The 16,291-nt window shown below is 36.4% G+C and overlaps 1 protein-coding gene across 1 annotated transcript in view; it reads right to left on the bottom strand.

Annotated features, from left to right (window-relative positions):
* Positions 1 to 2,917: 2,917 nt before the first annotated feature.
* Vcam1 (vascular cell adhesion molecule 1) overlaps positions 2,918 to 16,291 on the bottom strand; it is a 19,763-nt gene continuing 6,389 nt past the window's right edge. The window contains exons 5-9 of the mRNA XM_010639079.2: positions 12,469 to 12,744; positions 9,627 to 9,947; positions 8,563 to 8,829; positions 6,986 to 7,252; positions 2,918 to 3,809 (exon numbers count right to left, since the gene is read on the bottom strand). Of these exons, the coding sequence (XP_010637381.1) occupies positions 3,649 to 3,809; positions 6,986 to 7,252; positions 8,563 to 8,829; positions 9,627 to 9,947; positions 12,469 to 12,744 (1,292 nt within the window). The 3' untranslated portion in view covers positions 2,918 to 3,648. The remainder of the gene's footprint in view (positions 3,810 to 6,985; positions 7,253 to 8,562; positions 8,830 to 9,626; positions 9,948 to 12,468; positions 12,745 to 16,291) is intronic.

Genomic DNA, 16,291 nt, shown 5'->3' with positions numbered 1-16,291 from the left:
TATTGAAAAAGTTGAATTTATACTTGAATATGTTCCTGTGAAAACTACTCCAGGCCCAGATGCCTTCGCTAATAAATTGTATAAGACATTTAAGGAAGAGATAATACAATCTTAGATACTCTTCATAAAATTTGAGTAGGAAACATTTTCTAATTAATCTGATGAGGCTAGTATTATCCTGATACCAAAATTAGATACAGATTTTATGGGAAAAGAAACTAGTGATCAATATTCCTTATTATTATAACCTAGAAATTCTTGACAAAATTTTGACAAATTAAATCCAGCAATGTAAAAAATAGATAATACAGGCCGGGGATTTAGTTCAGTGGTTCGGTGGCCTATCTTGCAAGCACAAGGACCCGAATTCAATCCCCAGTACCAAACCAAACCAAACAAACAAACAAACAAACAAACAAAAATATATAAAACACATCATTGCCAAATGAGATAATCTCAGTAAGGAAAACTATTAACATTTAAAAATTAAACTAGACATAGTGGTTCATGCATGTACTACTAGCACTCTGGGAGGCTAAAGCAAAGGAAGGAAGGAAAATATATGATAATCTGTATTGATGCATAAAATTACTTTAAAGAGCCTACCACCTGTTAGTGATAAAATTTCTCAGCAGACAGGGAATACAAGGAAATTTTCAACCTAATAGAAAGCATATAAAATAATCTACAATTAATATAAAGGTGAAAGACCTTCATTCTCTCAAGATTTGAATTAAAGCAATCCTGTCTGCTCTTTACACTTTTCCTCCAACATTATACTATAATTTCTATCTGTGCAATAAGTAAATAAAGGAGACGAGTATGCATAGGTTGAAATGGAAGAAGTAAAACTTTTACATGGAACATAAGAATGTCTGTGTAGAAAATCTTATGAATCTACAAGAAAGGTACTAGAACTGAATGAGTTTAGCAAGTTTGTAGAACACCCAATTAGCATACAAAATCAATGATCTACCCATGCATTTGCAACAACTGATTAGAAGTTGAGATTTAAAAATAAAAGCCACTTACAATAGCATTGACAACTGTGGAATAGTTGAAATTTAGCCAAAGACATATAAGACCTATATGATGAAAAGAACAAAACACTGATGAAAAAATTGAAAAATAAAAAATAGAGTTCTTCATAACTATGCTAGAAGACTCAGTACTGTTGTAATTCTTCCCAAATTAATGTGTAGAGTCAAGGAAATCCCAATTAAAATTTCTGCAGGGTGTTTTAAATAGAAATTAGTAAACAGATTATAAAGTTCATATGGAGATTCAAAAGGTAAAGCATAGCCAACATTTTCTGAAGTGTAAAATTGGAGGCCTCAGACCACCTGATTTTAAGACTTACTATAAAGCTATAAGGAGTGTGACATTACCATAATGCATATTGGAATAAGCATTGGCATATCAAGCCATAGAACAAAGGTTGGTCTCTGTCTGTACCTCTCCCCCATATATTTTACAAATATACATGCACATAAATATTTGTATCTGAATGTACCAAATTATTAATAGTAGCCTCAAATTATAATCAACATAATTGTCTACAACTAATCCAACTGAAGCATAAATAAATAATTTTTGCTTTGAGCATCAAATGATATACTCTAACACTAAGAACAATAGATACACATAAGAACATAGGTGAATCTCAGAAGCATTGAAGTTAAGTAAAGGAAGTCAGTTATAAAAGAATATATGCTGTACAACTTCATTGATATTAAATTCTAGAAGAGGCAAGGCTATAGTGACAGAAAGTAAGTTTTCCAAGAACCACGGGTGTGGTGGTGGTGGTGAAATGAGACTTCCTGTAATGAGACCTGGAGGGGATTTTGAAGTGATAGAATCTTCTTTATTGTGAGACAACTTCCACTGCATGAAAATCATTACTCAATAACTATAATTTTTGATATACTTTGAATAATAGTGTAAACATTATAAACACCCTAGAAATAAATCTAAAAGAGAAATGACATTTACAAGATTACAAAAATAATAAAATGTTCCTTTAAGATATCAATGATAATCTAAACATATAAATAAATAGGAAAGGCTGGCAAGGATCCAAATATCTATCTGTAGCGTGGATAAATAAATTATGTAAGGGCATAGTCTTGAGTGAAAGAATAAAGCAATTATATCATTTGGTTATATTTATATAAAACTCAAAATGTGGCAAAACTAAACATTGTGTCACTTAGGAATATTTATGCAGGTATAAAACAAAAGCAAGGAAATAATCAATACATAATTTGGGATATTTCTCAGTTACTTCTCAGTGGGAGTTGTCAGCGTGTGCACTTGTTACAGGCCAGCTTGTGTCATATGGGAGACCCTGGTAAAGTCTGACTCTGGAACTTGGTAGGATAGGTAGAGATGTTTATATATTGACCTCTAGCATGTGCACACTTGTCTGCCTCGCTCTTTTTATGTACACTCCATATTAGTGTTGGCAAACGTATAGCCTGCGTGTTACCTTGTTTTTCTTTTAAGACAAAAGATGTGTTAATGTTGAGTTGTATTTTCTCAACCAAAACCTCAGTATTCAGGTTTTATTGCAGTGTTGGCATTTTGTGATAAATAAGTGGAGTTAGTTGCAGTTTAGCACTTGCTCTCTAAAACGTTCGCCATCACTGCTGTATATGTTTGAGTTGAAAAGTTACAAGGTCCAGGGGCCTAAAGCCAAATATCTCAGTTCATTAGGTTAGGATGACACCAAGAGATCCGAACTTTTGTCAAGTTCCCATGGCGACTTTGATAAAAGTCATCTGAAGGCCATATTTTGAGTATGTCTGTCCATAGTTTGAAGCTTTCACCCTTTCAAGTAGCATTTCAAAAAGAGCTATGACATAATTAAAGGAAGCATTTATAATAAATAAGCACACAACCCTTCCAATTCCAGAAATGATCGCTTTACTGTAAAAAACTACACCTTTACAAAAGAAAATGAAACAAAGTTGCATTTAAAAACTCTATTAATGAAGTTACACAGATTTTGATGAACAAATATAAAACGTCTCCGTACCATGCCAGTACCATACAGAGAAGTCCAGTCAACCAGTGCCATAGGTTAAGGTATTTAGTACCTGAAAGCCAATCTGCTGCCCTCTTTATCATTTACCTATACAAATATGAAACCCTGGCTTCTTCATAAAACATGAAACTATTTCAATAAACTTTGTAATAATAAAGTTTTGTTAAAGGAAAGAAAATATTAGAGAAATCTCTTAGGTCAGCCGCCAGTCAGTGTTAAGAATAAATTTTCCTCGGATGTGTTAAGTGATTAACAGTCAGTCCAAGCAAAACTATTTGTTGCTCTCATGATCTGAGAATACAGTGCTGCTATTCCAAGCAAACTTGCTGTGGCCAATTTTATTTTACATATGTACAGGTTACATTACTGTATATACACATCAGGGAAACTCTTTCAGTCATCTCATCTCAGTGGCAGTGACCTTTCAGGCACTAAGGCTTCTATTGGCTTCTTGCTCCAGAAAGAGGCACAAGTGGCCCTTCCTTTTTGTTTTTCATACGTTCTGAGAAGTCTGAACTCAGCTCATTGCTTTTCTTGTGGAATGACGAGCAGTATTATTGGATTTATAAATAGTGTCTCTGGTTGAACATTTCAAATGTTAGCTACACTTTTGATTTCTGTGCTTCTACCAGGCTGTATGATCCTTTCATGTTGGCTTTTCTTGCAAAGTAAATGATCATCCCAGCAGCAGGTATTATTAAGGAGAATGTACAGTAGAGAACGAGAAGTTCAGGAGAAAAATAGTCCTTGTTATTTTCTCTTCCTAGAAAATAAGCAAATAGATGCAATTAATGTCTAGTACAAAAAGAAATTGTTCAATAATAACACGTTTTCATGTAACAGCACAGCTAGTTCTTTAAAGAGAAGGAAATCAAATTAGTGTGATAAAGACCAAAAAGATCTCAAAATGCATATTTCTCTGAATTAACCAAATAATTAGCTGGTGGTTGCATTGGTCTTAATGGATCTAAAGATGACAGCAGTTAATATTCACAAACTTGAATTAAAAGAGGGTCAATTCAGGTGGAAAATAGAAGAGAGGGTGCAAGTTTTTAGGGATCCTGTACAAAAGCAGAAATTGGAGCTGGTGTTTGTTTTGAAAACTAGGAATATCTAAAGTATCGAGGTTCTGGTCACCATGAATTGAGGTAACTGATCAGTTTTCCAAGAAAATCCTTATAACATTTAGTGTATGACCATAATAGTCAAACACGATGAATACAATATTAAGAAAAAGCATTCTTAATTATGGAGTGTGTGTGTGTGTGTGTGTGTGTTTGTGTGTGTGTGTGTGTTGTAGGCCTGAACTAAAGGCATCATAATATGTGTTATTTTTCTTCATCACTTATATTCTCTCGATTTGCTGAAGTTCTTTGGATACTATCATGTTTCCATTGAGATATTACTCAGAGAAACACTGTCTGATCTACATGTTCCTTCATCTAAATTAAGAATCCCAATATACTTTCAAAACCCACCTAATTTTTTTCTTTCTAAATCCTCAATTGTGACTTTGCAAAAACTTTAAAATTAGTAGGATGGTAATGTATCTCAGTGGTAGAGTGCTTGCCTAGCACGTGTGAGGCCCTCAGTTCAAAAAAGGAAAAATAAAAAAAAAAATCATCTGACAGTTGCAATACTATTTAACATCTGAACCCTGTGAGACTATCTGAGGAAGAAACCTGGTTTACTGAAGACTAGCTTCTATTTATACTATGCACAGCATTGTATGACCTCATAGTTGAGTTTCACTAAGAGACACGCATGTTCCCTCCCTTTCGGCAGGAATTCATGATCTGAATTTGGTCACCACAGCATTCCTTCTACAGCTTTCTAAATACTGAAAGTCACTGAAGTAGATATCTTACATTAGTATCAGCCTATATGAAGTTAATTTTTTCAAATTATTGAAGAAAAAGTACTTCACCCTAAATATAATAACAGTTGCCTCATTTTCCTGCTTTCCTTTGCTAGAGTTTAGTCAGTCAAAGATTATGAGTAATATTTTAATAGGATACAAATCATCATAATTATGGTGAGGCATCAATTTTGACAACATGTTATGCAAAGGTATTTCTGTCCCTATTGTTTCTTTTCAATTTAATAAATATTACCTTTTGCCTTTCAGTTTTTCCCTCAAGCATCTGCAGAGTATTTTGCCAGGGTATTTTTCTAATAAAAATTTTTGTTGGCTGTATAAACACTGAAATTCTTAACTAATCCTCACTGTTTCTATCAATGTAATACATTGAAGCCAAAACAAAACAAATTTAAAACCCAACAAAATGCAAAGCAAAGCTAGTTTTAAAAATCCAGGAAAATTTCAGGAATTTTTGTCTTCAGTGATATTTGAAGCCATATTCACTTTGGGGGCATGAATTTCTAGCTGAGTACCTAATATTCTTTGCGTGCTCATTTAATAATGGGGAAACAGTGGCAAGTAAAGGATTAGAAAAGTCAATATGCGAAAGAGAAAGTTAAACAATGAAGAAAGTTGAATATGTCTTTAAAAGAGAATAACTGATTACAAACAATTACAGAAACATAGGAGTTCAATTTCCTGGGGTTAAGCTAAGTTAAAGGTGGCCAGAGACATCAAGGATAAAAGAAAACAGGAATGAATGAAGTTCAACCTACTCATAACTGAGATCTCAATCCGTCCAGAATCATCCCCAACCTCATTGGAAGCACTGATTACATATACCCCTGAATCATTTTGAGTGACATGATACAAGGTAAATGTCCCTTTGTTTGAACACATAGTAACTTTATTGGCCAGATCAACTCTTTTCAGGATAATCATTGCAGGTGGATGACTAAAACTTTTACATGTAATTGTGATATTTTCCCCTTCTTTAACATTTCTAGATGGATGTATTGATATTATCAAGTTTCGAGGAGGTACCGTAAAGGCAGAAAAATATATGATGAGGCTTGTAATCTTGAGAAAGTTGGCCAGATCAGTAAAAGTTTTCCTGTTTTCTGATATAGGTTCAAGTTTTCTCTACATTGAGAAGAGGCTGATGATAGTCAAGTGTTAGGCCTCTTAAGGTTTGGCGTTTACAGTTGCGTTCACCACCAAGTGTGGCTTCCAGTCCACACTAGGAGCTCATCAGTTTGCACAGAGAATAAGAATGATTAATCAAGGTTAATGTATTCTGCTCACACCAATAAAATCAACAGATGCTGCCTGCTGAGCATTCACAAGATGGGGTTATGTGATTAAGGGGCCCCTGAAATTCTCTGAGATCATTGTCTTTCTCTTCCTCTCTATTAGAAAAGGGAAGGATGGTCGTAGGTGTATGCATTTTAAAGGAACTTCTGTATTCTGCAGATCTTTCTATGTTGCTCAGGATTGAGATTGCTGCTTATAATAATGCTGAAAAGAGTCAACCCAGAAAATACAAGCTACTACTCCATGATAAGAAAATAGTGTGTAGGCTGGGGATTTAGCTCAGCGATTCAGTGGCCTGCCTTGCAAGCGCAAGGACCCAAGTTCAATCCCCAGTACCAAAAAAAAAAAAAAGAAAAAGAAAATAGTGCGCTCTTCACGTTGGAAGTGAATCTGGATGGAATTATTTTTCTTGATGTGCCAATCCTACTTCTTTAGTTTCCTTTCAACTCCCAGTGAAAGGTTTTGAATGTATGTTTAAACATAATAAAAGCAAGACCTCAGAGAGCAATGATGAATTGTTAACTGAAAAAAAGCAAATGGGAATTACATGTTCACCAATGATTAATGTCAACTTCCTGACTAAACTCTATAGGATGGAACCAGCTGTGCCTCATTGTTTTGAGGGACATTAAGAAATAAACATAGTCATCACAGAATTCACTCATTTTTCTAAGTCATTCTACTGATTTTAGAAATTTTCTACCACCTATGAACCTCTGAACAATTACAAAAAATTACAAAAAAACAAAACCAAAAAAGCCAACCTTTAACATCCAGCGTCAGACTTCTTAATTCTGAGCCAACTTTATTTTTAGATTCACATTCATACACTCCTGCGTCCTCCAGCTGCACCTTGTGAATGGTGTATGCACCATCTATAGACTTTAGCACTGTGTCTCCTGTCTCTGTTTTTTTCTTCAGGATTATCCAAGTTTCTGGAACATTTTCACATGTACAAGAGATAACAACCATGTCTCCTTCTTTGACACTCTTGGAAGGAAAGGCTGTAAGTTGTATGTCTTTTGGAGTGACTGAAAAGAGAATTTTAAAAGAACCTCTGAGTAAATAAAAATTACAAAGTAATTTCACATGTAATGACACCAACAGTAGCTGCTGTTTGTGCTTACTGTTCACATGAAATGTTATTCAGTAAGCCAAGCATTTACTGGTTTGTCATGAAGGGTCATGTCCTAAACAAGAGAAGATATGTTTCTTTCATTTTCTTTCATATGCTTCTTTACTCAGACTAGCACAAATACTGGTGTTTCACAGAGCCACTGGATCCTCTCAGATCAAGTATTCAAGCTGTAAATAGACATTACTGTCCTAACAACACAACTATTTATCAAGTTCTAAGAACTGGACTAAATCCTCAACATACAACATCTCCATTAATGTAGCCACTCTTGGAGAGAAGTATTCTATCTATTTTATAATTGACATTCCTGTTACCGTCATCAACTTTTTTACTTCATTTCAGCCTTTTTCTTCAAAGCCAAAGTGCCATGAGATTCAACCTAAAAGTTTTTCTTAAGGTCGTATATTTCCCTTCCAAGATCTTTCTTTTAAAATACAATTCTCATTGACATGAGGTCGCAGTAAATCGCTAATACTTTAATGGGAGTAATATCAAGGGGTACAAAGGAAATGAGAGCTTTGATGAAGAAAGTAACCCTAATGGCCCAAAGGGAAGGAATGGGGGATAAACCAAATCAATCACTTCAGGATTTTGCTCCTAACTGTCTATAGCTTCATTGTGTCAAGTAGAAATTGTTTCATTGTTAGTTTTTGGGTCTCTATCCTCAAGGAGAGGTGTATATCTGATGACTTGATCCACTCTGGTGGTTCCACGCCACCAGAATGATGAACAAGAGGGCGAACAAAGTTGGTGTTATTCTTACACATCAAAATTTACAAAAGCTACCTAAGCTCCTTAGGCTTCTAAGAAAATACTGGCAGTTATCTTGTGAGATTGCTCCTCAGTGTCTAATTCAGCCCCATGTGGTGGTTTTAATCCTAAATTATTTGCAGGTACTTATCTATCTCTTCCTGTCCTTATTTCAACACCATAACCATGGTCTCATAAGACCACTTTCACTAGAAGTTCTCACTAGAACTCCTGGCACAGTTCCTGAAGCTAGTGTATCACTTGAGGTTAAAAGAATTTCAGCCTAAGTGACTCGGTATGGTTCAAACAGGAGCTCTCCACGCATAGAAAATGAACTTCTTAAGAACCCTTAATACATTTTTAAAGCAAAGCTGTTTTTTTAAAAAGACTTTTTCATAAGTAAAGCAACCAAAAAATACTAGCAATAATAATTTAAAGTCATACTCTACTTACCTTGGATAGTTAGTTCAACTTTTTTTCTGCTTATTCCAGCCTGGTTAATCCCTTCACACACATAAATGCCGGAATCTTCCATTTTTGTGGAAATTAAGGTGAGTGTGGCGTTCTCAGAAAGAGGCTGTAGATCTCCATTACTGAGCTGTCTGCTCCACTGGATTTTTGGAGCTGGAAGGCCACTACTAGTGCACGTCATATTCACAGAGCTGCCTTCCTCTAAGATAGAGGAGGGGTTGACCAAGACAGTCATATCTGTGGGGGCAACTAAAACGATAGAGGCACTTCTTAGCTTCACACTTTATACCCTAACTTCCAACAAGTTTCAGTAAATTGCAAAACTGGGCTTTTGATTCATTGGAATACTTATCAATCTCGGGTTTTTGACACCATTTATTTCAGCAGATGGAGAATGACATGGACAAAAGTGTGGATATTCTCTAATAGAAGTAAATCCTGTAGAAACTCTTGCTATCAAAGCATGGATGAACCATGATAATATGCAACACCATTCATGGTGTATTAAACACAGCTTATTTGAAAACCTTCTATGAAAAAGTAGAGTCTATTTTTCTCTCCTTGAATCTGGGCTGGATATGTCACTCACCTAGGTGAGTGGACAAACACTATTGACCTCCCAAACTCAGGCCTTTAAGAGGACACTTCTCTTATCACATTGAAATGCTGTGCTCTGGAAGAGTAAGCCTAGGTTACCTTCTGTGAGGATGACACTAGGTGAGGAAAGGAGGACCTGGACATGCCGGTCATATGAATGATCAGCCTGAGACCAGCCAGCCCTGAAGACCCCCTGACTGAGAATGCATGAGTGAGCTCAGCTGATACCACACTGAGCAACTAGCTAGTCTCCAAAGGCAAACTCATAAAGTCATAAGAGAATAAGTAGTCCTTACATGACATCAATTATTTAATCAGTTATTTTAAAATTTCTTTTCAGTTATTTTTTTTCACAGAGGTTTTAACTATTAACCTTATGTTAACTATCGCCTGGTAAACATGATAAAGAAATCCATATTAAGCTGTGGGTACATCATGCATGTACTTACCATTGACATAAAGTGTCTGTGTACTCTGCCTTTGTTTGGGTTCAGATTCCATTGCACCAATATGTAACTTAGCTTGACAAACAAGCACTTTTCCAATATCTTCGTTGGTGGGCGTGAAGGTGATTTCCAAACTTTTGTTCTTTAGGGATTTTATGTCCATTTTCTCTGAAAAGTGTTTATTCACCATAAGAGTTTCTCCTTTATGTATTTCAATCTCCAAGTGGTCAAAAGGGTACACAAAAGGAACCTTGCAGCTTACAGTGACCGGGTCCCCACTCACTAGTAAACCACTCATCTCAATTTCTGGGTCTTGAGGGAATGCTGCAAATATCAAGCAAAAATGACACTTAGATGTGACATGAGAGAAAAAGTGAGCTAAACTCTACAATAAACAAAACAAAATTAAATAGAATTGCCATATGACCTAGGGGAGAAAAAAAGTGAGCTAAACTCTTAAATGCAAAGGTCTCAAAATGACAGCTTTACCAGCTCGGATAGAACAATCAATGCATAAATAATGCCATTCAGTATAAACACATAACTGTAAAATTAATTATAAATCTGCTGGAAATAAAAGATACTTAGTACATTAAGTAACTGTGTAAAAAACGTTCTTCTTATTTTCCCCTTCTAATGATACCATCTTGCTGAACATATGGCCCAGTCTTTTCTAAGGATATATCAGCTTCTACCATCTTATTTATTAACTACGTATTTTAGATAATTTAAATATTTTTCACGATGTGTTAAATACTTGGTAGAAACTAGTCCCTCAACATTCATTATCTCAATTAAATAATGTCTGATGCGATGGGCATTGTTTGACTTATTTTATAGCTGAGACAACTGAAACTGACAGAGGCTGAGAGAATTTTCATTGCACATCACAACTAGTAAGTCACTGAGCTGAGCTCACAATATTTTTTTTTTTAACATTGGAACCTGGGCTTGATTTCACGGGGCTGTGCAGCTCCTTGAGCTCAAGCATTCTCAATTTCGGCAGCTTAATATCTAATGTTGAAATTTAGGCAGCAAGTGTTAAATATTTCTCAGATAATATTTTTAATCAAGAACTGTCTTAACGGTATTATTTAGAATCCAATTATTTAGAATCTAATCTATACCAAGGGCGATCAAAATATGCAGAGAAGGTTTACATTTTAAAAACTTTATTGTAATGAAAAACAGTGCTGTTACTTCCCCTCGAAATAATCCCCTAGTCTGGAACACACTTACCCCTTTCTTCTTGCCACTTTCAGAAGCAGCTCCTAAAGTCCTCTTTTGTGAGTGTCCTTATGAAGTGTGATAATAATTAGAGTGAATGTTATTGCAAAGTGCTGTCCAACAGGCAGTGTTGTAAAAATTTTACTGTGTGTATTCACCCACCTTATTCACTGCATCTGGCACCGTGTGCTTTCTGACTCTTTCCCAAAGTCAAAATGACTGTGAAAGGTCAATGTTTTGGATGGCTTTGGGACATCGAGGCAGCCGTGACAGTGCAACTACAGATATGCATGAAAGAGGACGTCCAGAACTGCTTCAGAAAGTGACAAGAACAATGGCATAAGTGTGTTCAAAGTAAGGGGAAGTATTCTGAATGGAATGAAGGGGAATATTTCTCTTATCGTTGTAAAAGTTTTTTGAATGTAAACATTCAACATATTTTGATCATGCCTCAGATAGTAAAACCTATACTATATCCTATACAAACCAATAAAATGAGGCTCATATAATTATCAAGCGTAACAGTAATGCTAATTTTTCCCTTAAGCAAAATGTTAAATTGTGATTCCTTTATCACAATTAAATTTATAACAATGCAATGTTAAATTGTGGTTCTCAAATGTTTCCGTGTTGTGATAAGATTTCACCACTGCTTCTCATTTCCCTTGGGAATGTACCTATGTCATCAAGTCCAGAACTCTGGGTAATATGATAAAACAATAAAACTTGCTCTTCTTTTAAGAGATTTAAATCCTTTTACAGTCATATTCTTGTTCTGAATTTAATACTGAAACGTAGCACACATTCTGGCAGGGTTTCTGGTGGAAAATTTTTACAAAAAGTTCTTTTAGGTTCACGGAGTAAAACAAGGCAGAAGTACTACCTCAAAGAAATGATCTCATGATCACTTTGCGTATTTTGTTCGACATTCATTATAGACCAAAGAACTCCAGACAATATCAAATTCACTGAGATTCGAGGTTGTAGAGGCTTTTTTTTTTTTTCCCTTAGGTGGCAAGAAGAGCAAGAAGCGGGTAATATGTGCCCGCAGCCTAAATCAATATTAAGATCTGGCGTTGCTCCTGATTCTACCTGGGCAGAAACCTGACCTGCTAGTGTTGACCACCCCCATCTCCAGTCTACTTCCTGTCTCCTTTTTTTGGCTTTCGGGTGCTTCCCATTGCCTCCCCCTCCCCCATCTTTCAGACCAGCTTTCCAACCGACTTCTAAAAGGAAGGTTCAATTTGGATAGCTGAGTGGCAGTGTCCCCCGTCCAGTTATTTGATGGACACCGACCTCACTGTTCTTACCACTTCGTACGCTCATGTACAGTAGAAGGGATGGGAAGCAGGGAGCATGGAGTGCGAAGAAATGCATGATAAGAGAGTCCGGATGAGACGCAAACTAAGGCTTGTGCATGTTGTGCACCTGTGTAACACAGACTTAAGATTTACAGCATTTACGTTGTCTCAAAATATTTGGTTCAGTGATCAAGGAACCATTCACAATGCTAAATCCCCTTTCTAAGCAAATGGGTCTCACTGCTTACCACAAATTCACATTCTTTTTCTTCTAAAAGAATTGAAAGAAAATGATAATAACTTTGAAAGCCACTTACAGTAGAGCTCCACCTGGATTTCCTTTTCCACTTTCCTCTGTCCACACATCACAGTGCACAGGTACTGATCCTCACTCTCAAAGCTTACAGAGCTCAAGGTCACCGTGGACTCAGTCCTCTCACTCCGCACCATCCCACTCAGAGGGCCGTCCCCCTGGGTTCTCCAAGAGAAAGATGGAGACTCACAATCTGTGACACTACATGTCAACACAAGGGAGTCCCCAAGCTGAGCAGCAACCTGGTGTCCAGGGAAGACATCAACAGTAAATGGTTTCTCTGAAGAGAAAGAATATGAACAAGAGCAATATCAGATAAAAGTCATTTCTTCTTTCATCATATTTCCCATGTGACCATTGTTTTTCCTGATCTCCTTCCACCTATTTAGGCCAAGAAGAAGTTCTCCTTTCCACCTTGGAGCCATCAAAATGAGACCACATTGCTTAAGGATAAATCTATATGAGTTTGTTGAATCAGATGGTCAGAATAAATGTAGATAAAAGTTTGTCAAGAGAGTGACTCGCATTTTTTATGGCGATAATTCAATTTATGCTCTGATTTTTAATGAGATAATTATAATAGAGAATAATAGATCAAATAATTCCCATAGTTCCCATGTTTCAAGCATTAGGAACACCACTTTATATGTATTATTTCATTTAATTCTCCCAATGATTGCTAACCTGGTTACTATTATTCTCTCTGCCTTCTCATTTTCCTTCTGATTCTATTCTTTCTTTCCTCTTCTTTCTCCTATAGGGAATTTTTTTTATTTTATGTAATACATGTAGATATTTTTAAAATTGAATTTATTGGTACATTCTAGGTAGATGATACAGTTACATTCATTCCTGGGATCTTGTCCCTTTACATGCCAGGTCTTGGTTCTCATTTTCTCCCCTTGTCCCCACCCTCCATTCACCCCCTCCTCCCCTCCCCACCTACAAACACTTTAATTCCATTTGTACATTTTCTCATATTTTTTTCCTTTTCCCTTATTCCCCTTTCCCTATCCTTCTCACTGTCCCTACACCTTTGGTCCTTTTCTTCCTATTTCACATTGCTAATTGTCCCATTAGGATCTTGAGTACTATTTTAGTTTTTCACACCAGAGAAATTATTCGGTATTTACATATGTGTAACTTATTTATTTCACTTAGGAGTATAACCTCAAAATGTACCCATTTACCGATGAATGAATCTACTTTCTCATTCTTTATGGCTGAGTAATATTCCATTTTATAGAAAAACCACATCTTCTTTATCCAGTTTCCAACTGATGGGCAAATGGGCTGTTTCCAAGTTTTAGCTATTACAAACTGTGCCGCTATAAACATGGGTGCGCATATATCACTGTGGAATGATTCTTTTAATTCTTTTGGAAAGATACCCAACAGAGGGATGGCTGGGTCAAATGGAACCTATAATACTAGTTCTTTGAGGTATCTCCATATTGACCTCCACAGTGGTGGCACCAGTCTGCACTCCCCCAAACAATGGGAAAGGGTTCCTTTCTCCCCACAACTGCGCCAACATTTGTTGTTCTGTGATTTCTTGATAGGAGCCATTCTTTGTGGGGTGAGGTGAAATCTCAGTGTTGTTTTCATTTGCATCTCTCAAATGATCAGTGATGTGGAACATTTTTTCATATATTTACTTGCTACTTTTATTTCTTTGAGAAATGTCTGTTCATTTCAGATGCCCATTTTTGAACTGGGTCTTTATATTTGGGGGAGCTGGCTGTTTCGAGTTCTTTATATATTTTAAGCCTTACCATGATAACATGAATTATATCTAAAATTTGTTTCATGCAGTATGAAGATACTCTGAAATTATCTCAGGGGCTTCAAGCTGAAGGGTGAGATCAAATTCCTAAGCCTGAAGTACTCAAGTGCACAGGTTTCAATTGAGTGGCTGCTATTTTGGGAAAAAGTGAATTCCAAATCTTGACTTTCATCCCCAGAAGAAGCTGGGAGCAGTTGGGCAACTCTTGAAAGTGACAGATGAAGCTCCAGAGCAGATCACCGAAAGTCTTCTTTGTAAATAGTTGGCAGGAGATGGGAGAAATTTCAACACACAAATTATCCAATGAGACTACATTTTTCATGGTTCTCATCTGTGCCAGGAAAAGTTACTTTTCTTGATTTAATTTGCAAAATTGTGACATCTTAGTACTTTTCCAAAGAAGGCTCTCCTCTAGTTACCTCAGTAAACTCATATGATATCATACTTTAAAGAGATCGTCCAGAACAATAAGGAGAATTTCTGATTTTTTTTTTTATAAGCTAGCGTGAGAATGAGGAATTTTTAAAGCAGATTTGCTTCCTGCCTGTGAACAGTTCTGGCTGTATATGTTACTGAAGCTCCTTGGGGAGGAACTCTTTTAGGTAGCTAAAAGGTCTTTGAAGGTTCAATTATATCTTCAATATTTAACACTGTTACTATCCCATGTGATGCAAAATGCAAAACAACCTTCCCCAATCCCAGAACACATTTCCTTTCTGCACTGAAATGGGATGGAGTTTATGATGGGATAGAACAATTCCAGGATGAATGATTCGCCTTACACACTTTTTGTTAGCATAGTGACTCTTCTGGTCACTTGCTAATGCCAACCCAACTCACAATTGAATTAGCCTTCTGAGGGTGAGTTTGAATTTTATTTTTTGATCATCTAAGATTAAACTTCACATTTTAATATTTTTTAAATTTGGGTAGCCTATATTTACAATTTATTCATGTATTAAACATTTACTGAAAACCTACTGTGTCAGTCAGGTGCTATGCTAGGTGCCCAAACATTAAAGAGTGGGCACGTGTATACACCTACACACACAATAACACAATCACACAATCACACAGACATACCCAAATATACAGACAGTTCCTGACACATTGAAATAGATTATTTTTAGACTATTTTGGCTCTTATCAAATGACATGGCCATCTTTCCTTCCTAGTCTGTAAGCTTCCATAGGGCAGCTGCTCTGTATTTTTCATGTCTGTATTCCTGTACCAGACAGATTCCTGGACTCTTGGAGAAAAGCTCTTAATTAGTATGTGTTGAGCTGAACAGAAATGCATACATGGCTATAGAATTATTGAGTGTATGTGAAAGAGAGAGCAAGTAGCTTTGCCTGGCACATTTTGGGACTGGGGAACTTACAGAAGCTTTGTCCTGAAGGATGGCTAGGGCTGGGGCAGCTGGAGGCAGGGGAAAGGCCATTCTAGGTAGGAGAACAGCATGAACAAGGCACAGAACACCACCAAAGCTGAAAAGGTAGTTTCCAACCAGATTGTGCAGTTAGTTATATGTGACAATTTTAAGAAATATGGCTAGATTTGTAAGAAATGAGCACCTTTGTTGTTTCATGTAATTAACTATGATACTAGTAGGTAGTATGATTGGTTATTTTAGGAACAGAATGACAGCAGGGAGGTCACTTAAAGCAACTATAGCTATAAAACACAATGGAATACTATTGAGCCTTTGAAAACAGGGTTATTGTGCCACTGGGGAGAACATGGGTACGCCTGGAAGATATTAGACTAAGTGAAACAAGCCCTACACAGAAAGACAGATACTACATGATCTCACTAACACGTAGAACCTAAAAACATCAAACTCACAGTAGAGAGTAGAATGGTGGTTACCAGAGGCTGGGGTGGGCCAAGAAGAAGATGGAAATATTTTGGCCAAAAAGTATAAAGTTTCAGTTAAGAGAAACAAGTTTTTGAGGGCCAGGGGTTTGCCTCAGTGGTTCTACTGCCTGCCTCACAAGAGCAAGAGCCCAAGTTCAATTCCCGGTACCAAAAAAAAAAAAA

Source organism: Fukomys damarensis, unplaced genomic scaffold, assembly GCF_012274545.1.
Source record: "Fukomys damarensis isolate Sample0158 unplaced genomic scaffold, DMR_v1.0_HiC HiC_scaffold_33, whole genome shotgun sequence".
NCBI lineage: Eukaryota > Metazoa > Chordata > Mammalia > Rodentia > Bathyergidae > Fukomys > Fukomys damarensis.
Note: the sequence above shows the minus strand (reverse complement) of the source record. Positions and strands in the feature narration are given on the sequence as shown.